Source organism: Elephas maximus, chromosome 17 (assembly GCF_024166365.1).
Source record: "Elephas maximus indicus isolate mEleMax1 chromosome 17, mEleMax1 primary haplotype, whole genome shotgun sequence".
NCBI lineage: Eukaryota > Metazoa > Chordata > Mammalia > Proboscidea > Elephantidae > Elephas > Elephas maximus.
This window is the reverse complement of record NC_064835.1, coordinates 47,546,292-47,572,053: the sequence shown is the minus strand read 5'-3', so window position 1 is coordinate 47,572,053 and position 25,762 is coordinate 47,546,292. Positions and strand designations below refer to the sequence as shown.

Here is a 25,762-nt window from a genome sequence, read left to right as displayed (position 1 = left end):
GGGCACAGGGCCCCTCGTAGGTAGATGCACACCGGAAACTAAAAATATGATGTGGTTGGAGGCTAGATCTGCAAGTGCCCTTCTTTTTAATCAGTGAGAGCTGCCAGTGGGGTTTAATTCATTGTGGATTTCATAATTGCCCCTCCTTGTTCTCAGTCTTGGGTAGGAAGAAGGACAGAACACATTGGAATTTTCCAGGAAGCAGACCCACGTTTATAGAATATTTGATAAAAAGGTACTTTCAAGGCCTGTGTCCTCTCTGTATTTAGCCTGTGCTCCAGCGTCATCAACAGCAGGGGCTGTCAGACCTACATGCCCTGGTGTGTGTGTGTGTGTATGTGTGTGTGTGCACTCACCCCGTGGGAGCCCCAGGTAATATTAGAGAGCAAGGAAGAGTGATGCCTCTTACAGGCCTAAACTGTATGTCTAGGCATATATATGTCATGTATATGCCAAAGAAGGAGCCCTTGGTGGCACAATAGTTAAGCACTGGGCTGCTAACTAAAAGGTCAGTGGTTTGAATCCACTGGCCACTCTGCGGCAGAAAGACGTAGCAGCCTGCTCCTGTAACAATTATAGCCTAGGGCACTCCACTGGTCTCAGCCCATCTGGAGCAAGGAAGAATGAAGAAAACTAAAGATACAAGAGAAAGATTAGTCCAAAGGACTAATAGACCACAACTACCACAGCCTCCACCAGGCTGAGTCCAGTACAACTAGATGATGCCCGGCTACCAGCACTGACTGCTCTCACAGGGATCACAATAGAGGGTCCCAGGCACAGCTGGAGAAAAATGTAGAACAAAATTCTAACTCAAAAAGGCCAGACTCGCTGGCCTGACAGAGTCTGAAGAAACCTTGAGAATATGGCCCCTGGACACCGTTTCAGCTCAGTAATGAAGTCACTCCTGAGGTTCACTCTTTAGCCAAAGAGTAGATGGGCCCATAAAACAAAATGAGACTAAAGGGGTACACCAGCCCTGGGGCAAGGACTAGAAGGCAGGAGGGGACGGGAAAGCTGGGAATAGGGAACCCAAGGTTGAGAAGGGAGAATGTCGACATGTCGTGGGGTTGTTAACCAATATCATAAAACAATATGCATACTGTTTAATGAGAAACTAGTTTGTTCTGTAAACCTTCATCTAAAGTACAATTAAAAAAAAAGTTACAGTCTAGGAAGCCCTATGGAGCAGTTCTTTTCAGTCTTATAGGGTGGCTATGAGTCGGAATTGACTCCACGGCCCACAGTAACAACAACATGCCAAAGGGGTCTGTTCAGCTTCTGTTGCTTCTCACAAACAGCACCCATGGGAGAGGAATTGAGGGCTCAAGACACCAGGATCACTTGGGAAAGTACAAGCCTGACAGCTGAAGGCTCCCAGAGCAGCAAGTATCACCTTGCCTTTTCTTTTGGACTGTTTCAGCTGCCTGCTTTTGATCGACAGAGGCATCTGGGTGCTAAAAATATCCTAGTGACCAAGTACTCCCAATTCCAACTAGAGCTGACCATGGCAGGAGCCCAGTACTTAGCGCATACAGATAGTTTCTTCTTTTCATCAGTTTCTAGGCCCAATCGTAGAACCACAGCAGCCCCTGGATGACAAAGGAGACCCCTCCCAGATCACCGTCCTTTTGCCTGCCCACTCCTGCCCCCAGGAAAAGTGGCGGAGGGGGAGGTGAGGGCCCAGTGGCAAGAGGGGCAGGGAAGGGGAGGTGGCTTGCCCATTTATAGTCTTGCTCTTTGGGATACCGAAGGTGCTGAAATAGCAGCAATGACAAGAGACTTGTCTCAGTGTTAAGTATCTGCCACACTGGCCTGAAGTCTCTGAGATGACAATAGTGGGGATGGAGAACGTGGAAGTCTTCACTTCTGAGGGCAAAGGCAGGGGTCTGAAGGCCACTAAAGAGTTCTGGGCTGCGGATATCATCTTTGCTGAGCGGGCCTATTCTGCAGTGGTTTTTGACAGGTATGAAATGTGAGGAGTTGCCTTCTCCTCACCTGTTGGTTTGACTGGGCCAAACTCTAAAAAATATTTGTTCTCAAAACCATCAGGGGAAGGAATAAAATCCTTGTGATCATTTTGAACAAAATGGGACATCTTTTTTTTAATAGTCAACTGTGTTCTGGCATACCTTTTCTTGCAAGAAGTCGTTGCCGGTATGGTTGGCTCTGGTCCCTGGAAGCCACTTGTACGAGTGAGATAATGGTCTGGGGCCCTTTTCACACGACACTGGTGAACTTGATCGAGTGGGTGTGTTTTGTGTGGTGAGGACTGAGGAAAAGGGGAGGGAAAGGTGGGCTTGGTGGTGTGGGAAGCGCTTTCTTACAGAAGGCTCCATGTTGTTAGCTTCTTTTGACATAATAAATATATTAGAGCATAAAGTAATTGTTGGTACTTTAAAAAATTAATTGTAATTACACAATTAACACAGGAATAACCATTTACTTTTGAAAAATTAGACAGTCGCTGATAAAGCTGTAACCCTTTTACCGCCTCCTTTCTTACCTCCCAGTCTCAGTCCCCTCTGTCTTCTCTCAGCCGTAACCCCTGTTGTGATTTTAACGTGTTTCCTTCTAGAATTGCACTATTACCTACATATACATACACTTAGCAAAATGTAGGTGTTGTCCATGTTTTTTTTTTTTTTTGCAGAAAATGTGTCATTCTAGAATTTTTCACCCAACCGTCTGTTTTTGATTTCTATCCTTGTGGGAACTGGAAATCGATAGATAATTAAAAAAAAAAAAATCCCCCAAATCTGTGCCTTTTAACTCCATTTAGAGCTATCCAGGTTGGTCCAGATGCTATATGTTGTAAATACTCCACCCTATGAATCTATGAAATTTTATTATCCATTCCTTTGTTCTGAAACATTTGGTGGTTTCCATAAAAACAAACGTTTCTACAACTGAAATCTTTGAGCGTGTCCACTTGTGCGCATCCACTTGTGCGCATGTGTGATTGTTCTCTAGGTTCTGTATCTGGAGGAGGAACTGTGGGACTGTGGAGGCTACTGTTTTCAGGTTTAATAGCTCTCCGCAGTGGCTCTGTTTAATCTACATTCCCACCTTCAGTGTAGTAGAGTCCTCTGGCCCCTGCAATCCTGTCTACAATTGACTCCCAAATTTCTAAATTCTTACGGGAAAAAAAAAAAAAACACCCACAATGACCTTGCACTGTGGTTAAGTTAGAATGACAATATTTCCTGAACCCAAAGCTGGGGTGACCTGCCTGGCATTTGTGTGGTCTGAATCAAGACTGCTGCTGGTAATCTAGGCTGCGTGATTGGCCGGTTGTACCAACCACCCTGAGAATGGGCACTGCTTTCAGAGATAACTTGATTAGTGTTCAGATTCTTTTTTCTTCCTGCCTACCAAACCTTCAAGGCAAAGGCATGAAACCGAAGCCTATGGGTCACCAACACTTGAGGAATATGAGGGGCTGAGGTGATGGCAATAGCTCCTTGGAGGAGTGTGTTTTATTTTATAAATTTATTTACATGTGTGTCAGGGTGGGATGAATGTGGTTAGAGACTCAATTAGATTCAGAGCTGAGACATAACACATCAGATCACAGGGGCTGTGGATATTGGTCTTGGTGCTGTCCCTGAGGTGCACCCTGGCCTTGTCAGAAACACCTCCACTGCTGACTCCAATGCCCCCAAACCCAATATGTCAAGTCAGTTTCCCTTTAAAGAATGTTGAATGGATTTTCTTTCCATTTTTAAAGGAAAACACACTTTTTTAGAAAATTTAGCAAGAAAAATAGGTTATCACATGAAGATAACCACTCTTAACATCGTTGTGTATTTCTTTCCAGTTTGTTTTAAAATATAGGTTTCATTTGTTTGTAGCACACAGTTGGGATCTTATGAAATAAACTATCGTGTTTTTTCATTTAATTATTTGGGTATCTTCTATGCTACTGTACACACATAACCATTGTATTTAGGGGCTGCATGGTCTTCTATCACTTCTTTATAACTGGACACTTCGGTTGTTTATATGTGGATGTTGTTAGAAATAATTCATTACTCATTGGAAGTAATCACTACAAAAACAATGTTAGTGTACATTGCAGATAAAAATGCTACATAAAATGTTATATTATTGTTATGATGGTAATAAAAGGACGATTTGAATAAGTGATCTTTAAAACAATAGCAAAAAATCCAAAGGAGATACTTTTTAAAAGTGATTTACACCAATTTGTCACTGCACAGATGAGGGGCAGTTGTTTCTTTGGGCACGTGTGAGACGGCCTGGAGAGACATCAGATAAAGCTTGTCTTCTCTTGCGTTTGAGGCTCCTGGTAAGGCTCAGCCACTGGAAATGAGACACTTGAATGGAGAGCTAGGGCTGAGCCACACACAAAAGTTTATCTATTCAGTCACTCTATAAAAGTGGCACTTTCTAATCCATGTTATTCCAAGCCTGGCTTTCTGCTCTGCCTCTCTGTCCAAACACGAGGAAATACATTTTTCTAGTTGAACACTGCATGACATGAATATTAATCCTTTTAAACAATATATGTAACAACGACAACAATAAAACGCACACACACACACACACACACACACGAAGTTAGCAAGTATAACCTGTGAAACCACCATTCAACTTTATGTGCCATTGAGTTGATTTAAGATTCATAGTGACCCCATGTGACAAGTCGAGCTGCCCCATAGGGTTTTCTAGGCTGTAATCTTTAGGGAAGAAGATTGCCAGGCCTTTCTCTTGTGGAGCCACTGGGTGCGTTCAACCTTTTGGTTAGCAGCTGAATGCTTAACCATTGTGTAGCCAGGGCTTCTGCGACTTAACCTGGAACATTCTAATATTCTGATTCTTCTCGGTCTCTCCCTATCCTGTTTCCTGCCTGCTCTAATCATCGTTTTATCATGTATGCATATATTCCTAAATGATACATACTTTCATTTTCTAAAAATAGATTTAATTTTTTAGAGCAGTGTTAGGTTTACAGAAATGTCATGCAAAAATAGTTTCAATATGTCCTTGTCCCCCTGCACATCATTCTATAATTTAGTTTTTATGTTTTGTTTCCGGGCTATGAAACAAAGGTGTAGTATTACATATGGTTTTATGGCACTTGCTTCTTTCACTCAAATGTTTATTTTATTATTCATCTGGATAGTTTTGTGTTGTTGTGTGTTGTTGAACGGATTCTGACTCACAGTGACCCTATAGGATAGAGTAGAACTGCCCCCATAGGATCTTCTAGGCTGTAATATATATATTTTTTTTAATAGGAAAATTTGGGGGAAAACTTTTGATATTTATTTTGAAATCTGTCAATTCTGGACTTTTTTTTTTTTTTAATTGTGTTTTAGGTGAAAGTTTTCATAGCAAATTAGGTTCCCAATTTAACAATTTTTATACCATAGGTAGGTGGCTTTAACAAACAAATTTATTCTCTCACAGTCTAGGAGGTTAGCAGTCTGAATTCAGGTTAAAAAAAAAAAAAAACCCATTGCCATCGAGTCCGACTCATAGCGACCCTATAGGACAGGGCAGAACTGCCCCATAGAGTTTCCAAGGAGCTCCTGGTGGTTTCAAAGGGTCGACTTTTTGGTTAGCAACCATAGCTCTTAACTACTTCGCCACCAGGGTTTCCTGAATTTAGGTTCCCAGAAAAAAAAAACCAGTGCTGTCAAGTCGATTCCGACTCATAGCGACCCTACAGGACACAGTAGAACTGCCCCATAGAGTTTCCAAGGAGTTAGAAGTCTGAATTCTCTCTGTCGGCTCTGCGGGAAAGCCCTTGTGTAAATCTTCCTTGGGTCTAGGAACTTCTCAGCAAAGAAACCCCATTTTTCTGTCTTGGTAGTAGGGATTCTCTTTCCTCTCTGCTTATCTTTTATATTTACAAAGAGATCGACTGAAGATAAAACATAATCCGGTAGATTTCATCCTGCCTGTTTAACATAACTGCCTCATTAACATCATAAACAAATAAACAAACAAACTCATTGCCATGGAGTTGATTCATACTCATAGCTACCCTATAGGACAGAGCAGAACTGCCCCATAGGGTTTCCAAGGAGGGGCTGGTGGATTTGGGTTGCCTACGTTTTGGTTAACAGTTGAATGCTTAACCACTGGGCTCCATTATCATCATAGTGGTAGGATGTGAAACACATAGGTTAATTCCATCAGATCACAAAATGGAGAACAACCACACGATACTGGGAAGCCAAGTTGTCACACATTTTTTGGGGACACAATTCAACCCGTAACACACATAAAATACTTTCTTCTGATGAGTTGTAGATGGGGTCAGGGTGGTGGGAGAAACATCTAGCAAAATGTATACTTGGATTGTAAGACACATTTGTAATTCAAAATATTAGAATGTGAGGGAATAAGTTTATTTTAAAATGGGACAAATATAACACATATATAGTATTTTATGAATTCCAGGATACATACTTGATTTTCATGTGTCTGAAATCATGATACATCCTATAATTTGTGGCTCGTTATGGTTTAATTGGGAGCTTCCTAATGGTAAGTAAAAATGGTTAATTATTAAATCGATAGTATCTTAGATTCAATGTAATTAAGATGAATATATATATTTTTTCTCTCACGAAGGTGAGGTTATTGTGAAATCCATTTTCTTTACTTCACAATATGTTTCAAGAAACTTTCTACACCAATATCCTACTACACAATTTTTAATGGCTTTATAGTATTCCTATTGTTGACAGTTTTATATATATGTGTATATATATATATATATGTATATGGAAACTCTGGTGGCGTAGTGGTTAAATGCTACGGCTGCTAACCAAAGGGTCAGCAGTTCGAATCTCCCAGGCGCTCCTTGGAAACTCTATGGGGCAGTTTCTACTGTGTCCTGTTGGGTCGCTATGAGTCAGAATCCACTCGATGGCACTGGGTTTTGGTATATATATATATAACTTCACTAGGTGGCGTATTTTGTGTATCAAGTTTGTTTCCTACTTTTCCTAGCATATTTTCTATGTACCTCTGATTATTTGTTAAGGATAAGCTCCCAGAACTATACATTTTGAATTCAAAATACATTTTAATGGCTTTTGATACAGATTTCAAATCACCTCATCGAAGAGAATCATACCAATTGTCTTAGTTACCTAATGCTGGTATAACAGAAATACCATAAGTGGACGGCTTTAACAAAGAGAAATTTATTCTCTCAAAGCCTAGGAATTCTGAATTCAGGGCACCATCTCCAGGGGAAAGCTTTCTCTGTTGGCTCTGGGGGAAAGTCCTTGTCGTCAATCTTCCCCTGGTAGAGGAGCATCTCAGCACGCAGACCCTGGGTCCAAAGGACGTGTTCTGCTTCCGACCCTGCTTTCTTGATGTAGGAAGTCGCCATGTCTCTCTGATCACTTCTGTCTTTTATATCTCAAAGAGATTGACTTAAGATATAACCTAATCATGTAGATTGAGTGCTAACATAAAAAAAAAAAAAAAAAATTTTTTTTTTTTTTTAGCTGCCGCAAATTCCACCTTATTAATATCGTAGAGGTAGGACTTAAACAACACCAGATGACAAAATGGTAGACAATCACACGATACTGGGAACCATGGCCTAGCTAAGTTGACACACATTTTTGGGGGACACAACTTAATCCATAACACCAGTGTTCTCCACCTAATAGTATAACTATCTTTTATTTTTCATAGTTAGAACTTATAGTATCGTTTTAATTTGAAGTTTTTTATTATTAGAGAACTGAAATTTTTTTTATGTTTGTTCGTCATTAACATTTATTCTTTTGTGATTTGTCTAATTTCTGTTGATGCCCTCATTTTTAAGTATATGCACAGCCCATTTGTTTATTTCGTTATGTTCAAGTCTTCTGAATTATTTGAATTCTTTTGTATAAGTTTTTAGCTTTTTTGATTTCAGTTGTTTTATAGTTCTCAATTAGGTTTGTTTTTCTTGAATTTTGCCTGTTTTATCTAAAAAAGTATCCATTTTTCTTAACTTTTATGTACATTTTTAAATGACATCTAAGCTTTAAGTGTCTTTTTCTTTTAATTGATTTTATTCTAGCTATTTATTGTCATATTCTTTCCTTTTCTTTTTTTAATTTAGTTCCTTTTATGTCAAACAAAGTGAGCAGATAGAAGTGACTAATGCCTTCAGCAAGGAGACTAGATCTTTATCTTTTCTCTAGTCGGTCTTGGAAGGGCTCTTCCAGCTCCTGGAGCAGAACCTCCGTCTGTTTCAAAAATCCATTAGTTGGATAACTCATTTGACCCACGACTAAAACCCATGGAGCACTATTTAACACCGTATGAATGAAATCATATCATCACCATCACCATGATCATCATTGTCATTATCTTCTAACAGTACCTACACCTAGTAGCTATAGAGACAAACTGGAGTGGATCTAGAAGAAATAACAGGGTGAAGGAATTTGAAATGTGTTACACAGTAACTTTGGAGAACTTCTCCTAGTAGCCATCTAGGAATAATACATTGTAACTTGGAAGAAAAAGGATTCTGAACTTGGAAAAAAAAAAAATCAATAAAAGGACTAGAACCAGGCACTTTGAGCAGAAGTTTTAGAGTCATATTTTAGAACAAAATAGGGGAAAAAGTCCTAGGAGTCAGAGCTCCATTTAAGAATTCCAAAGGCCCTGGGCTCCACTTCACAATGTGTTAAAATGTAGCTTGTCACAGAAAGAGACAATCTTTGATGATTATGAAGCAGGGGAGGAGAGAAGAGGCAAAAACATTAACTAGACAATAAACCTCCCCCCCTGCAAAAAAACCAAAAGCAGCGTCATCAAGTCAATTCCAACTCATAGCGACCCTATAGGACAGAGTAGAACTGCTGCATAGAGTTTCCAAGGAGCGCCTGGCGGATTCGAACTGCTGACCCTTTGGTTTGCAGCCTTAGCACTTAACCACTATGCCACCAGGGTTTCCAACTAGACAATAGATAAGTGATAATTTTGGTGAAGGGTAAGACACTACACGATAGTGGGAAAGTCAGCATAATTGACCAAGGCAAAGTCATAGAACCTTTGTAGATACGTCCAACTCCCTGATGGCTAAGTTACTGTGCTGAGGGCTGGGGACCATGGTCTTGGGGGACATCTAGCTCAATTGGCAGTAAAAAAAAAAAAAAAAAAAAAAAGTCCTGTTGCCATCAGGCAATTCTGACTCCTGGCGACCCTGTAGGACAGGGTAGAACTGCCCCATAGGGTTTCCAAGGAGTGGCTGGTGAATTTGAACTGCTGGCCTTTTGTTTAGCAGCTATAGCTCTTAACCACTGCCCCACCAGGACATAGCATAATTTATAAAGAAAATATTGTACATCCTGCTTTGGTGAGTAGCGTCTGGGGTCTTAAAAGCTTGTGAGTAGCCTTCTAAGATATTCCACTGGTCCTACCCCCCGCTGGAACAAGGGAGGATGAAGAAAACCAAAGATACAAGGGAAAGATTAGTCCAAAGGACTAATGGACCACAGCTACCACAGCCTTCATCAGACTGAGTCCAGAACAACTAGACAGTGCCTGGCTACCACCACCGACTGCTCTGACACGGATCTCAATAAAAGGTCCCAGATAGAACTGGAGAAAAATGTAGAACAAAATTCTAACTCACAAAAAAGGGCCACACTTACTGGTCTGAAGGAGACTGGAGAAACTCCAAGAATATGGTTCCCAGACACTCTTTTAACTCAGTACTGAAGTCACTCCTAAGGTTCACTCTTCAACCAAAGATTAGACAGGCCCATAAAACAAACAATAATACACGTAGCTCAACCATGTATATGAGACTAGATGGGCAGACCAGCCCAGGTGCAAGGACAAGAAGGTTGGAGGGGGCAGGAAAGCTGGACAAATGGAAATGTGGAACCCAAGGTTGAGAAGGGGATAGTGTTGACACTTGTGAGGCTGGCAACCAATATCACAAAACAATATGTGTATTAATTGTTGAATGAGAAACTAATTTGCTCTGTAAACCCTCACCTAAAGCACAACAAAAAAAGAAAATGTAGTTTGTGCTTACCATTTCTGAATGGATTTTTATGACTTTTGAAATTGTTAACTGATTTCTACTTTGCTTTTGTTTTTGTTTTCATTTGTATGAGTTTTTTGGAACTAGTGAAAGGTGTTGTCAGGTCCCAAACCTTTTGCTAGGCCACCTAGAGCTTTTCGACCTTTGACCCCGCGCTTCTGTTGGCAGAGGGGTAGAGCAGGCCTGTCAGTGCTGCTGGAGATGGACGGGGCTGTTTCCAAGATGTGCAGTTCCTGGTGACAGCCGGCAGGTATGCTGTACATGGGGAACTGGACAACAGAATGGGATTTGGGCCCCAGGACCCTGCAGATCTCCTCCATCCAGAGATTTGTATGGGTTACATGATTTCTTCATTACATGCGAAGGACTCCAGTGCCGTAAGAGAGGAGGGCCAGGCTAATGCAGGAAGGGAGCTTTTTCTGATTACTGTTTTATTTTAACATCACATACAAGAATAGCACAAGAGTAATAGTTGTGGGCAGTTTTAGGTGCCAAAATACTATTCAATTATTCCTTTTTAATAGTCCCTGAACCAAAACCCAAACCAGTTGCCATTGAAATTATTCCCACTCATGGTGACCCCGTGTATTGCAGAGTAGAGCTGTGCTCCATAGGGTTATGACAAGTGGAGTCATACAATATCTATCCCCTTGTGCCTGGCTTATTTCACTTAACGTAGTATTTCTAAGGTCATCCACCTTGTCACCTCTTACTGCTTTGATGAGTGGGCTTTACAGCATTGCCTACTTAATTTTCATTTGTTCTTGTCAGCCCAATAAGTAATGTGACTGTGACCTTTTGGAAACAGAATGCCAAGAAACAGATCTTCTGAGGCACCTCTGGGGGGTTTGAACTGCCAACCTTTCAGTGAGTAGTCGAGTGCTTAACTGTTTGCACCACCCAGGCAAACTTACCTGTTGTCACTGAGTCGTTTCGGACTCATGGCAACCCTACATGTTTCAGAATAAAACGGCACTCCACAGGGTTTTCAGGGGCTGTAATCTTATGGAAATAGATTGCCAGACCTTTCTTCCATGGTGCTTCTGGGTACACTTGAACTGCCAACCTTTTGGTTAGTAGTCACGTGCAAACCGTTTTCACCACTCAGGGACCTTCAACAGTCCCAGATGTCTTGCATTTAGAGTTTACCTAGTCTAGGAGTTCCCAACTTGAGTTTGTGGATCCTTAGCTAAGAAAACACCTATAACTGAAGGGTTGATACGGATGTGCACACATGCTCTTAATTTCTGGGGAGAAGGTCCATAACTTCCTTCATTTTCAAAAAGATCCCCAAGCCAAAAAAGGTTGAGGCTCATTGAGTCTGTTCAATCCTTTCTTACAGATGGGGAAACTGAGACTTAGTGAGGTGGAGGCCTTGCCCAGGTCACCTGGGGTGAGTCATGGAGCAGGGCCGAGTGTTCTGGTACCTTGTCACCTGTCTTGGCCTCGGCAAGTGGGCTTTACAGCGTTGCCTACTTAAGTTTGTTTTGTTCTTACCAGCCCGATCAGTAATGTTTAGCCTTAATAACAGAAAAGATGCTCACCCATCAATTTCAGAAGCATCAAAAGCTGGTTCTGAACACAGATGACCCTAGAAAACATTACGTTAAGTGAAATAAGCCAGGCACAAGGGGATAGATATTGTATGACTCCACTTGTATGATATACCTGAATAAGCAAATTTGTAGAGACAGAAAAGTAGATTAGAGTTACGAGGGGCAGTGGGGTGGGGAAAAACAGGGAGTTACTGCTTAATGGGTACAGAGTTTCTATTCAGGGTGATGAATAACTTTGGGAAATAGATAATAATAATGTTTGCACAGCACTGCAAATAAATTGTACCCTTAAAACAGGTAAAAGTTGCAAATTTTATGTTATATATCTTTTACCACAATTAAAAAAAAAATGCTTGTCCTGGGGGGATCAGAAAAATGGTTAGATCAAGAAACTCATAGATAAGAAACAGGAATATACATATAATTAAAAAGAAAAAGATGCTTATGATAATAAATCAATGTAGTAGTTTCTTATGACTGCTGTAACAAATTGTCATAAACTTTGTGGCTTAAAATAACAAATTTATTGTCTTAAAGTTCTGGAGGTCAGAAGTCTGAAATGGATCCACAGGGCTGTGTTTCCTTCTAGAGGCCACCTCCATTCCTTGGCTTGTGGCCCCTTCCGCTGCCTTCAAAGCCAGCGGCATAAGGCCTCCCCCTCTGACCTCCTGCCTCTGCCGTATAAGGACCCTTGTATTTGCATTGGGTCCACCCCAATAACCCACAGTTATCTCTCCATTTTAAATTCCTTACCTCATCTGTCAGTTTGTTGTACTGTGGTGGCTTGTGTGTTGCTGTGATGCTGGAAGCTATGCCACCAGTATTTCAAATACCAGCAGTGTCACCTATGGTGGACAGGTTTCAGTGAGTTTCCAGACTAAGGCAAACTAGGAAGAAGGACCTGGTGATCTACTTCTGAAAATTGTTGTTGTTGTTAGTTGCCGTTGAGTCTGTTCTGAAATTAGCCAGTGAAAACCCTGTGGATCACAACAGATTATTGTCTAAAATAGGCTGGAAGATGAGCCCCCTAGGTTGGAAGGTTCTTCCCAACAGCTGTAACAATGGACTCAAACGTGGAGATGGCACGGGACTGGGCAACACGCTGTTCTGTTTTACGTAAGGTTGCCGTGAGTTGGAGCTGAGTTGATGGCAGCTAACCACAACCACCACCTTAATTACATCTGCAAAGTCTCTTTTGCCTTGTAAACACACACACACACACACACACACACGCAGATTCACAGGTTTCAGGGATTAGGACACAGCCACTCCCACCCCATACCCATTTTGAATGTGGACTCTATGCCCAAGAGGTCACTTCCACTGGGACTGGCAACTCAGAATCTTTTGTCCATAATGTTTTTTTTTCCTTGAATAATATTTTCTTTATTTACAAGTTAGAATCAACAGACCAGGAAAGAGACAGTCCAAAGGATAAATGGAAGATGACTAAAACCCTCAGGGGTCCCATATGTACAAGATAAGGAAAAAGGGAAAAAGAGTAGGAAAAAAAAAAAAAGTTAACTTAAAAAAAAAAAAAAGAGCTCCAGCTTCTCTCCCTGTGGAAGCTGAGGGGCCCACAGTCCCACCCCCACAGCCTCACCTCACTTAAAGTAAATTAGAACAACCAACCTCAGTACAGGGTCCTTACAAGTGACTAGGGCAGCTATGGCCTCAGTAATCCCTCATCTCACCTCTGCCCACACCCACCCTGTACCCACTGAAACGAGGGCTCTGTGCCGAAGAGGCCACTCCCACTGGGGCTGGCAGCTCAAAATATTTTGCCCAAATGTTTGCACTTGGGCGGGGTGTTATTGTTCCCCCTAACACAATAATATGAATTTCCTAGATTAATTCATCACAAAAAACCTTAAGAAGGAGCAAGGATAGTGTATTGTTTTTGAAGTTGTTTATATAAAAGCTTGACCAGTTCCTAAATGATCCAGGAGATTATGTATGTGTATTTGTGATCGCTCTGAAGTCGGAACCGACTCCACGGCAACCGGCTTGGGTTTGGTTTTGTTTATGTGTGTGCCTGTAGGTGAAAACACAGGGAGGCATGCGAAACGGTCAAGCACATTTTAAAGAAATTACTGCCAGCCAGGCTTTTTGAAAATCAAACCAGTTATGAGCTTCTTCATGTCCAGCAGGGACAGCTGGGCTTTTAGCCGGCATGCTTCTACGTGGGCCTCCGCGCATGCCAGGATTAGCCTCGGGTACACACAAGCACACGTGTGGCCTTTTATCTGATAACAGCTGGTGAGCGGCTGATCGGGGGCAAACGATGCTATAAATGGAAACGGTTTAAGAAAGGGATTAGAGAAATTCCTGAACAGTCTGTTCAGGGCATGAATGAAGAAGGATTTGTTAAAGTATTCAGGTTACAGCCTTGAAGGCTTGCCCTTGATGTGGAGGATAGCCACTGTAGGTTTAGAAGTATGCCTCTCATTTGGCATTTCTTGCTGCCACAGCAAGACATGCTGATGTGCCACGTGGTCATTTGTGAGCTGAATAGCTAATTTCTACTAAATAATCCTTAAAGTCAAACTCTGGGAATAATTAATTACCTTGTAGTCATAGATTAGATCCAATGCCAGCCCCCCTGTGATGATGTCACCGTCACTCATTTGTATCTTAGGATGGGTTTTGTGCAGGAGAGCAGGCTGTGGTCACAACCGGAGTGTGGGAAATGCATACAGGTCTGAGTGGGGTGTGTGAATCTCGTTAACCATGGGGGTCGTGGTAGAGAAAAGCTTGAGAATTACTGCTTTAATACAAGGGGTGTTAGAAGTCAATAGGCAACAACTCAGCCCGATCCAGGGTAGCAGCACCACCTACCTTAGTAGTCAGGGCAAACATAGATCCAGTGATGTCCCTGAAGGGTTGACGTATTTGTACGAGACAACATGGACCATTTAAAAACTACGTTAGGTCGATGCCATGGGGAAAACAACGTATGCTTACCAAGTCTGAACATGTTGCTCCTCTCAGGAAGAGCTGTCAGTGGCCTCCCTTTGCCTGCAGAATAATGCTATATTATTACTGAGAGCAGTGAGGGCAGTGGCGGCTCAGTGGTGGAGTTCTTGCCTTCCGTGAGGGAGACCCCGGTTTGATTCCCAGCCAATGTACCTCAGGCACAGCTACCACTCATCTGTGGAGGCTTGTGTGTTGCTATGATGCTGAACGGGTTTCAGTGGAGCGTCCAGACTAAGATGGACTAGGAAGAAAAGCCTGGTGATCTTCTTCTTCTGGTAATTGGCCAATGAAAATCCAGTGGATCACAATGGTGTGTTCCTCTTGGGCATGGGGATCTCATGATTCAGGGGCCAGCTTGAAGGCAGGTCACAACAACTGAGAGTGGCCTTCTAGGCCTCCCGCGAACTGGTCATCTTTCTCACATACTTTCCCTATGGTACATTGAGTGACCTTGCCAAATAGCCTCTCTTGTTTTCTTTACGTGCCTGCATGTCCCCACATAAAATCCTTTGACTCATGCCAGTGTCTCTCCCTGGAGGATCTTGACCTTGTCTCTAAGTACAAACTCAGCACACCTTTAGAGGGTCAGCATAATGTCTCCTCATGTCCTGGGTGATTTCCTCAACCACCTCAGTGGAATTAAGGTCTCCCTGCCTTGAACCTCAGCAGCAAGTTATCAGCACCCATGGGCTGCATACCTCATCTTGTGTTGATGTCCCCGTCTGGCCTGGGGACTCCTTGGAGACCAGATCTGGGTCTCTTTTATCTCTAAGGACCCCTATCACCTGGCTTGATGCACAACACTTACAGGTGCTCAATAAATATGTGTGAAAGGAAGGAATAGAAGGAGGGAGGCAGAAGAAAGCAAGGGGAATATTGTAAAGTTCCCTAGGTACTTGAGGGCTAGGATGTTCTTTAATACAAACCTCCCTCCGTTTTGTGGGGACACCTCCTGGAGGGCTGGCTGAGAGTTTTTAAACAGCCTGGAAAGGCACGACCATTGGTCCAGTTCTCTCTGGCTGTGATTTTGGTAGGCTCGCCCACCATGCAGGCACGTTCTCTTTGAGTTGATCAGTCTCCCAGAAACCCAGTGCTGTCGATCTGTCTAGTACCTGGTTATTTCCATACAAGGGACTGAGCAGCAGCTGCCCTCCCAGCCCACTTGACTCTGACAGATGATATAACCCAGCAGGGCTGCAGAGAGAAAGAGTGGGCCTTCCCGGCTGGGCAGGGCACCCTCGGTGGTACAGGCAGAGCAGTGGGCATTGTGGCTGCATCTCCCCCCTGTGCTGGGGGCAGGGTCCAGCATCAGAGACTCACAGGAGAATAATATCCCTATGAGGATAATAGTAAGTACTATTCAAAAGGGTTGTTGCGGAGATTAAAAAAAAAAAAAAGAAAAGAAAATCGCCAAAAATACCTCTTTGAAAATTGCAAAGTGCTGTGTAAATGGGAGTTAATACCCTCTCCTTGGATGGGAGAATGAGACTCAAAGGAGAAATGTGACTTGCTGAGGGCCACCAGCTAAAGGCTGACTGGGACAAGCACTTTCTCCTGAAATACAAAAAGTGGTTTTAGGACTTCGTTTCTTTTGTTGGTAAGAATTGGTGAATGCCGGAGGAGGAAAAGACCCCAGATGTCACCTGGTTCTACCTCCCCATGTTACAGATAAAGTGGGTAGACCAGGCTGAAGTCTACTGAGCCAAACTCTATGCTGGCTAATTTACATATGTTGTTTCATTTAACCTTCAAAATCAGAGGATGGTGGGGTTTCAGATGATGAAAACATCTTTGTAGTCTTCTTTTTGCTTGACTTTTTTTTTTTTTAAATAATAAGTGTGTTTCATTTAAAAAAAGTCTAAAAGACAGCAAGATGTAGGTGTTGCTATACTACATTTTCACTTAAGGAAACGAAGACTCAGAGAAGTTAGGGGACTTGCCCAGGGCCACACAGCCAGTAGATACCAGAGTCAGGAGTTGAATCCAGCTGTGAATAACTTCAGAGCTAACTTTCCTTAATCCCCATCCTACCACCAATGAGGAGAGATGGACATGGAGGTCCAGAGGGATGGGTTTTTTAAAACTTCCCTGAGCCTACATGTGATTTCCTGACATGCCCCTCCAGAAGGAGCAGGATTCATCGTGTTTTGGCCATCTCTAGATTCTTGCTACTCAAAGTGGCTACATCAGCATCGTCTGGGAGCTTGTCAGACGTACAGACTCTCAGGCCCCACCCCAGACCTAAAGAGTGAGAAGCTGCATTTTAACAAGTTCTCCAGTGGTAGGTGTGGAACCAACATTTGAGAAGGCTTGTTCTGCATCACAGCTACCCTCTTCCTTCTTCCCAGCACCAGCCTCAGGGCTGAACATTAACGACAGGTGTGAGGTAGTCAGTCTCATCCCAAAGACACCTAAATTAGGAAATCTCTTCCTGGGTTTCACCAGCTTTCAAGACCTGACTCTGGGCCCTGGAGCCCTGGTGGTGTAAGGGCTAAGATTCGGCTGCTAACAAAAAGGTCGGCAGTTTGGATCTACCAGCTGCTCCCTATAGGGCAGTTCTACTCTGTCCTATAAGGTTGCTATGAGTCAGAATTGACGCAACGGCAATGAGTTGGGTTTAGCTTCTGGGCCTTATCCAAACTGTAAAATGGAATATCAGGCAGATTTGTGAGCTCGTGGAAAATAGTCTGGTGCTCAACATTTGGAACCTGCTACCCTGGTGGCCTAGTGGTTAAGTGCTACGGCTGCTAACCAAAGGGACGGCAGTTCGAATCCGCCAGGCGCTGCTTGGAAACTCTATGGGGGCTGTTCTACTCTGTCCTATAGGATCGCTATGAGTCGGAATCGACTCGACGGTACTGGGTTTGGTTGGCTTTTTTATTGCTCACTATGGGAAAAAATCATTCCAAATGGGCGATCTTCTCTTTTTTATGAAGAGTAATTGGAATTTGCAAAGTGATTGCAAATGCTTGATCAGGAGGTAATAAGACCGTGAGGTATTGTTGCACTGAGAGTTGAATTGATTCAAGGCCTGATAAGTGACTGTATCTGTGATGGTAGAGGCCTCTCTGTCACTCAGCTGGAAGTGAAGTCCATATTGCAGCACCTTGGTTGTTTACTGCCCTCTCCTGGACACTGTGCTTATAGTGACTTGGAAGACATGGGGACGTGGGGGTGGGGGGGCATTCTGTCAGCTGTATCCTTCTGGCTACTATTCATGGCGGATGGATTACTACATAACCAGGGCCTCTTAGAAGTGTATTCAGTCAATTCCAGGAAGCCTGGAAGTAAATGCTAGGACATGCATTCTTTCACTTTGAGCCAGGCTTGGAAAACTCTCCCTACTGAGAATCCCAAGGATGGGGCGATCGTGGTACAGGCAAAAAGACGGGTTGTCATGGTTAAGGCTGTGTGTCAACTTGCTAGGCCGTGATTCTCAGTGGTTTGGCAGTTGTGATGTAGTCTGGTAGCTATGTAATGATATAATCACCTCCATAATGACATCTGATATAATGTAGTCACTTTCATGAGATCTGCTATGAGCAGCCAATCAGCTGAAAGGAAGTTTCCTTGAGAGTGTGGCCTGCATTCAATATATGTGGACTTTCTGGCAAAGCTCGAGAGCTATTTTCTCTCTCTGGATCCTGCATCTGGCTCCTGTTCATCTGACCTCTGGTTCTTGGGACTTAAGCTAGCAGTTTACCTGCCAATCTTGGAATTTATCAGCCTCCACAGCCTGTGAGCCAGTGGCCTGCCAGCTTACCTGATGATCCTGGATTCATCAGCCCCTGCAGCTATGTGAGTCAGGCAGGGGAAGCCTCCAGCCTGACCCGTGGACTTGGGACTTTCCAGCCTCTAGATCTGTGTGAGCTGTCTCCTTGATAGAAATCTCTCTGTCTCTATACATATATGTATTGGAAACCCTGGTGGTGTAGTGGTTAAGTGCCACAGCTGCTAACCAAGAGGCTGGCTGTTCGAATCCACCAGGTGCTCCTTGGAAACTCTATGGGGCAGTTCTAGTCTGTCCTATAGGGTCACTATGAGTTGAGTAGTGGGTTTTATATATATACATATATATATAAAACCCACTACTCAACTCAAATACACGCTTCACTGGTTTTGCTTTTCTAGAGAACTCAGCCTAAGACAAGCGGCATTGTCTTTACAGAATTTAAAAACAAAACCAACTGAAAGTCAATCTGATTTTCATTATTACCAGCACTAGCAATTTTCAACAGTGCTAAGGATAAAATATTCATCTCCAAAAAAAATCTGTGTTGATTTAAGTCTAACCAACTGTTGTTGAGGAAACTTCATTTAGCACATTTTAAAGTTACTTATCCTTTAATGAACATTGTACCTGTCATGGGAGTTGATTCAGAGGACTCTCAGTTGTACAGCCAGCTCCTAACGTGTGTTTGCTTTGAAAGTTTGTTAGGTTCAGAACCATTCGAGCTGGTGTTGGCCACAGTTCATGTCTCCAGTCCCTGTGATAGTGCATCTTCCTGCACTTCAGGTAGATTAGAAATTAATAATGAACATCAAGATGAAGAAGTAGAACTTCTGTTATTCTGGGTGACCACTTAGAGTTTTTATTTATATTTAAAATTTAAGACAATGAAGCTGTGAGGTATAATGTTTTTGTTTGTTGTTGTTAGCTCCCTGACTTACAGCAACCCCATGCACAATGGAGGAAAGGCTGCTCAGTCCTGCGCCATCCCCGTGAGCAGCTGGGGATCGGACTGTTGTGCTCCATAGGGTTTTCACTGGCTGATTTTAGGAAGTAGATCACCAGACCTTTCTTTTCAGTTGTCTTAGCCTAGGAGCTCTACCGAAACCTGTTCAGCATCAGAGCAACACACAAGCCTCGACTGATAGACAGCTGGTGGTTGCCTAGGTGCAATTTTCAGTTTATACATAAAATATGTATACGAATCTGAATATAAGCATATGGATAAAAATATAAAGATATTATACTAGAATATTCTAAAAGTATAAATTTGGGTGTAAAATATTAGAGCGGTCCCAGTGTGGGATGGCTCTATGATGGGTGCCCTGGAGACAGGCGTGGAGTTACCGGTGCCAGCCAGCATATTGTGCTTGCTTCTGACCCTGCCCTCTCCAGACCAGTTCCTGGCTCTCCGCCCTTTCTTTACTGCCTTGGGTTTGTATTTCTGGTCTGGATCCTGACACCCCCGAGGCAGGCATCCTCTCCTCCTTCCCCTCCCCAACCCAAGGCACGCTCTCCTATCTGCAGATGACTCAAAGCTTAGCGTATCAGTATGAAGGAGGACAGAATAAAATCAAAATGATCTCGACACTTTGCAAAGTTACCTGAAAGTAACATGATAGGGGTAAAGGTGAAGACCCCACTTCAGGTAAAAAAATTCAGTGCCAAGAAGAAACTTTTGCGGGTGTTGGATGTGTTTACTTTCTTGATTGTGGTGACGGTTTTTGGGTGTGTGCACATGTCAGAACTTAAAAACTTGTACATTTGAAATCTGTGCAGTTTGTTGTATGTCAATTATACCTCAATAAAGCTGTTTTAATATCTCAGTGTCATATGAAGAAACTGAGGGAATCTCTGACTCGGCTGCAGTATCTTTGAGAAAGCTCCGCAGGTTTTAGTGTAATTTAACTTGAAATTAAGATGAGGAGTTTGCTGAAGAAGCTAACGGAAGCACAACATCCAGGTCCAGGAAGCATGAATAGCACTACACCAGGGCTATAATACCGGCAACACGATTTTATAGTGTTGTCACTCAGGGTCCACCCTTGCCTGGCCAGGAGATGAGATTTGGAGTCTCTGTGGGATCCAGTTTACTTGGCTTCTTCAACATTTCGGTCCCTGCATGTCGTTGGCTGCCGTGGAGTCAACCCCAACTCATGGTGACCCAATAAACAAAAAACAGCTGCTGCCTGCTCCTGCACCAGCCCTGTGGATCCATAGGGTTTTCATTGGCTGGCTTTCAGAAGTAAATATCCAGGTATCTCTTCTTAGCCCATCTTAACCTGGAAGCTCCGCGGAAACCTGTTCAACATCATCGCAACTTGCAAACCTCCACATGGCTGGTGGCTGCTCAAGAGGTTCATGGGCCGGGAATTGAACCCAAGTCTCCTGCGTGGAAGGCGAGAATTCTACCACTAACTACTCAAATACCCAGTCCTTGCTTTTTTTTTTTAGCGAACTTCAAATTTTTGCCGGAGAATGTGATCCTGACTTGAGGCAGTTGGGAGAAATTCACAGCTCTCCATCTTCAGGGGTTTGGAGATTCCACTAAATGGTCAGGGTTTTGTGTGAGCCCATGTGTTCCATTCTGCTGAAATGTTCATGACAGATGACCTTCTCAAGCACAGTATGCCCTCTGTGCCATAGTTAAGAGGGCCATGAATTCTGTGCAATCTTAAGCATGCTGGGTGTAATTCTACTCTCCTCTCTCCCTAGGAAACCCTAAGGGAACACAAGTGACTGAGAAAGACATTATTGCTGGGATAACCTTGAGGCTGCTACCATTTTTAAATAAGCACTCACCTTTCATGCCCTTGTGCACTTTATGATTAGTAACGAATTACTAGCAACACACCTCACAGCAGACGGGGACACAGCAGTGTGCCGTGTGGTGGCTGGAAGCCAGCTGGACTCAGGGAAGCCCAGGACTGAGCTTAGAGCACAGCCCGTGCCATGTCCTCGACTTGGCTCTGCACCTGTCTCTCTTCTCCTCTGCTTGATGACATCCTGGACCACTGGGCCCAGCCTTTCAGCTGTTCCTTTAGCCTAGAGCCCCAGCACTGGCTGCCAGATCTTGCCTTTTTGCCCTGCTACCCTGCTATGAATTGAATTGTGTACCAAAAAAGATATTGTAAAGGCCTAACCCTCAGTACCTGTCAGTGTGACCCTGTTTGGAAATAGGGTCATTGAAGATGTTATTTGTCAAAATGAGGCCATACTGGAGTAGGGTGGGTGTGTCCTCAGCCAATATGACTGACGTCTTCATAAAAGAAGAGGCGTAGAGACATAGAGGGAAGATGGCTGTGTGAACAAGGAGGAAGGGCTGGAGATCCATTGCAGCTGCAAGCCAAGGCACACTGGGACTACCAAAAGCTGCAGGAGACAAGACGCAATCTTCCCCATGAGCCTCCAGGGAGAGCATGGCCCTGCGCATTACTAAACCTGCTTTCATCACTTCTTTGCCTCAGTGGCCAGTGTTTCTTTTCCCCACATTGCAGGAGCCTGCGGTTGGGACCTAGAAATACTGTGAATCACACCAGATTTTGACTCACTTTTTAATTTTTTTTTTTTTTTGGATGTCAAGTTATGTTTTGGAATAAACTTTCTTCATTCTAGCTTATGCCCTTTTCTGTTGGTTTGGGGAGATATGTGGCTTTCTAATGGGAAAACTGGGAGGCCAGAAGAATGGCATTGTCTATCCAGGGTAAGGAATCTCGATATCCCTACATCTGTCTTCCTAAGCCGTCTAATGGGAACGCATTAGTGAGCCGGGAAAATATATCGGCTTCAGTGACATCAGTAACCATATAATTCTTGCAGTTTCAAAACACACAGGACTGTGAGGTGTGTCATTTCGGGTAGACCTCATTTTGTATGCAATACTATCATGTTTCGTGTCTCATCATATTTTTTTTGATGGGTATTATTTTTTATTCTTTTGGGAAAGGGACATTGTATTTCAGCCATGAGAAGGACATGTTACATAAAATGCCCCCTCGCCTTCCATGCAGGAGACCTGGGTTTAATTTCTAGCCAACGTATCTCATGTACAGTTACTACCCATCTATCAGTGGAGATTTGTGTGTTGCTATGATGCTGAACAGGCTTCAGTGAAGCTTCTAGACTAAGATGGACTGCCTATCGACTTCTGGAAATCAGCCAGTGAAAACCCTATGGATCACAAGCGTCTGATCTGCAATTGATCATGGGGATGAAGCAGGACTTGGCAATGCTTCATTCCCGTTGTGCTCAGGGTTGTCATGAGTCAGGAGCCAACTCGATGGCAGCCAACAACAACAAAAATCCATAACATGGTACCAATGACCTGTGACTTTGACGAGAGGGCCAAGAGGAATTTAGATCCATTCTATTGGCCTAGAAGAGTTTCTGGGTTCCTCAAGTCTTTTCTTTGATGTGTTCCAGGAACACCCTGTACTTCCCCTATCATAGTGCCCATCATACCATGTTGTATTGCAAGTTTGATTCTCTGGTAACTTGTGCCCAACACATAGTAGTATTCCTAGTGCCTACACATACCAAAAAAAACCAAGCCTGCTGCTGTCAAGTTGATCCCAACTCATAGCGACCCTATAGGACAGGGTAGAGCTGCCCTATAGAGTTTCCAAGGAGCGCCTGGTGGATTTGAACTGCCAACCCTTTGGTTGGCAGTTGTCTTAGTAATCTAGTACTGCCATAATGGAAACACCACAAGTGGTTGGGTTTAACAAAGAGAAATTTATTCTCTCACAGTCTAGTAGGTTACAAGTCCAAATTCAGGGTGTCAGCTCCAGGGGAAGGCTTTCTCTCTCTGTCGGCTCTGGAGGAAGATTCCTTGTCATCAATCTTCCCCTGGTTGAGGAGCTTCTCTGGCACAGGGACCCCAGGTCCAAAGGATGCGCTCTGCTCCTGGTGCTGATTTCTTGGTGGTATGAAGTTCCCAACTCTCTGCTTGCTTCTTTGTCCTTTTATCTCCCTTTACCTTGGATTAGGGAGGTGACCTGAGTAAGGGTGGTGTTACAATTCCACCCTAATCCTCTCAACATGAAATTACAATCACAAAATGGGGGACAACCAGAGAATACTGGGAATTATGGCCTAACCAAGCTGATACACACATTTTCAGAGGGACATAATTCAATCTGTGACAGCAGAGTAGCACTTAACCGGTACGCCACCAGGGTTTCCACGCCTACAATATTAATTTATACTTGTTGAATTGAATTGAAAGGCGTAAGTGCAGAGGGAAATAGTGTTGCCCACAATGAGGTCACTTAAAAATAATCTGCTAAAGGAATTGCTACAGCTGGAAGGGACCTTTGGAAGCTCAAGCCTCCCGTTTTGAAAAGTGGGGGTTTGAAGCTTAGGAAGACAGGCACTGGTTTCTCAAACCCAGGTCTCCCAATGACCGGGGCAGAGCCCTTTCCACTGTGCCCCACCCCAATCACATGTTTCCTCCCTCTGTTTCCAGCCTCATTAACTCTGTGTGCCACACCTGCTTCAAGAGGCAGGAGAAGCTCCATCGCTGTGGGCAGTGTAAGTTCGCCCATTACTGTGACCGCACGTGCCAGAAGGACGCCTGGCTGAACCACAAGAATGAGTGCTCCGCCATCAAGAGATACACGAAGGTGCCTAATGAGAACATCAGGTCAGAGGTGGGCCCTGGGCTGATGGTTTGGATTCCCAAATGTCAGGCTGGGATGGTGGCAGTGAAAACATCCCCAGGCCCAAAGAAGCCAGGTGGTCGGCTGAGTGAGAGATAGGAAAGAGCCTCAAAGAGACTGGACATTGTCACTTCTACCCATTCCCTGGGGTCTGGAAGCCCGTCTAAGCATGCAGCTCCAGCTGCACCTGGGGCTGCTCTAGGCACGCATTTTGTATGGCATCCCAGTGTTTAATTTTCTTCATTAATTCAGCTCCTAATGTGAAAATTGGGAAATTTCATGATTTTAAAAATCAGGGCTTCTGGCTTCTCTTGGAAAAAAAATCAGAAGATTTGGCAAAACAGGCTGGCGTTCAGTAACATCTCCCCCCCGCCCCCCCCCCCGCCCCGTTTAAAAAGTGCAGAGCATTCCAAGTCACCAGAGCTCGGCTATTGTCTGTGGTCTTAAACACAGCCCTCTGTACTCATTACACCCACAAGGCATTGCGTTTGTAACAACCAGGATCCTCTCCTGGCAGCCATGGCCAGAAATCTCCAGGCCACGTACCTGGGGAGCCCCGTTTCAAGAGCACACAAGTCCTGGAGGTTCTGCTGAGGTAGGGACTTGGCAGGACGCCAGGCCATGCTTAGGAAGCCTGCAGTGAGTGGGGAGGAAATGGGGGTGTTGAAGCTGGGAGAATTTTCACTGTGTGTGTAGGTCGAGGTGCAGAATGGAATCATCGCAGCCTGGTAATTTTTAGGAAACTGTAAAATAAAATGGCTTAGTCAATCCCCTACCCTCCCTTAGTTCCATCTGTTGAAATCCTCCTTCTTCTTCAAGGCCCAGCGTTAATGCCTCCTCCTGAGACAGGGAGCCCACTCTGGACCGTTCCAGTTGGTAGTTTCTTCTGATGCTGAGTTGAAATCCACCATCCATTAGTCTGTACTCTGTGCACTTTGAAATCATTTCCCAAGTATTTGGAGACAGCAGATCTGCTCCATACCCAATCCCAAGTCTAATTTTTCCTAATGATGTCCTGGGCTCCATGTGGGGCACCTCGGTTCCCAGGCACCTGGAGCCCCCAGGACAGGATCTCTCAGAAGGAACTCTGTGACCCAAACTAGAGGAGAAAGGAGCCTGTGCTTTGCCAAGGGGGTCTCTTCTCAGGGACAAGGTCTGCCCTGGGCCACCAGCCAGCCTCGCACATGTTTCCTCTTGTGGGAATGGAGTTGCCCAACAGTTAACAACAGAAGTGTGCCCTCTCTGGCCTCAGGGTGAAGTACACCCTCTGCCTCACACTCAAAGCCCTTGCTCCCTGGCGCCTCCTACCTGCCACCTTGCCTTGCTCTCTTCCACTCCAGCCAGATCAGGTGACTCCTTGTTTCCTGTGTAGGCGGGTTCTGTGGCTGCCTCCCAGCCTTTGCTTGTAGTCTTTCACCACCTGGATTGCCTTCTCCACTTTCTCTCCACCTAATCATTTTTAATCATTAGGAATACGAATAATTTCACACATGATGTGAACTTCAGTTACCTCACTTTATTATCAAAATGCATCTGGAGTTTAGCGTGGCAGGGAATATTATCTCCACTTTACTGGCCACCAGAGGGGTTCAGGAAGGTCAAGTGACTTGCCCAAGGTCACACAGTAAGTAGTGGAAACAGACTCAAACCCAGGTCATTAAATTCCTGATACAGTGCTTGTCCCAGCTTACCCTACTATTATGAGAGACCCAGACTCCTTCCATGGTGTCCAGGACCCCATGTGATCTGGCCCCTGCCAACCCCCCACCTTTATTTGCTCCCCACTCCTTCCTCC

The 25,762-nt window shown here is 43.9% G+C and overlaps 1 protein-coding gene across 2 annotated transcripts in view; it reads left to right on the top strand.

Annotated features, from left to right (window-relative positions):
- Positions 1–1,829: 1,829 nt before the first annotated feature.
- The window catches only part of SMYD1 (SET and MYND domain containing 1), a 50,909-nt gene continuing 26,976 nt past the window's right edge, over positions 1,830–25,762 (top strand). For both annotated transcript variants that reach the window (XM_049856857.1, XM_049856856.1), the window contains exons 1-2: positions 1,830–1,966; positions 23,775–23,951. In XM_049856857.1, coding sequence (XP_049712814.1) covers positions 1,830–1,966; positions 23,775–23,951 — 314 coding nt within the window. The remainder of the gene's footprint in view (positions 1,967–23,774; positions 23,952–25,762) is intronic.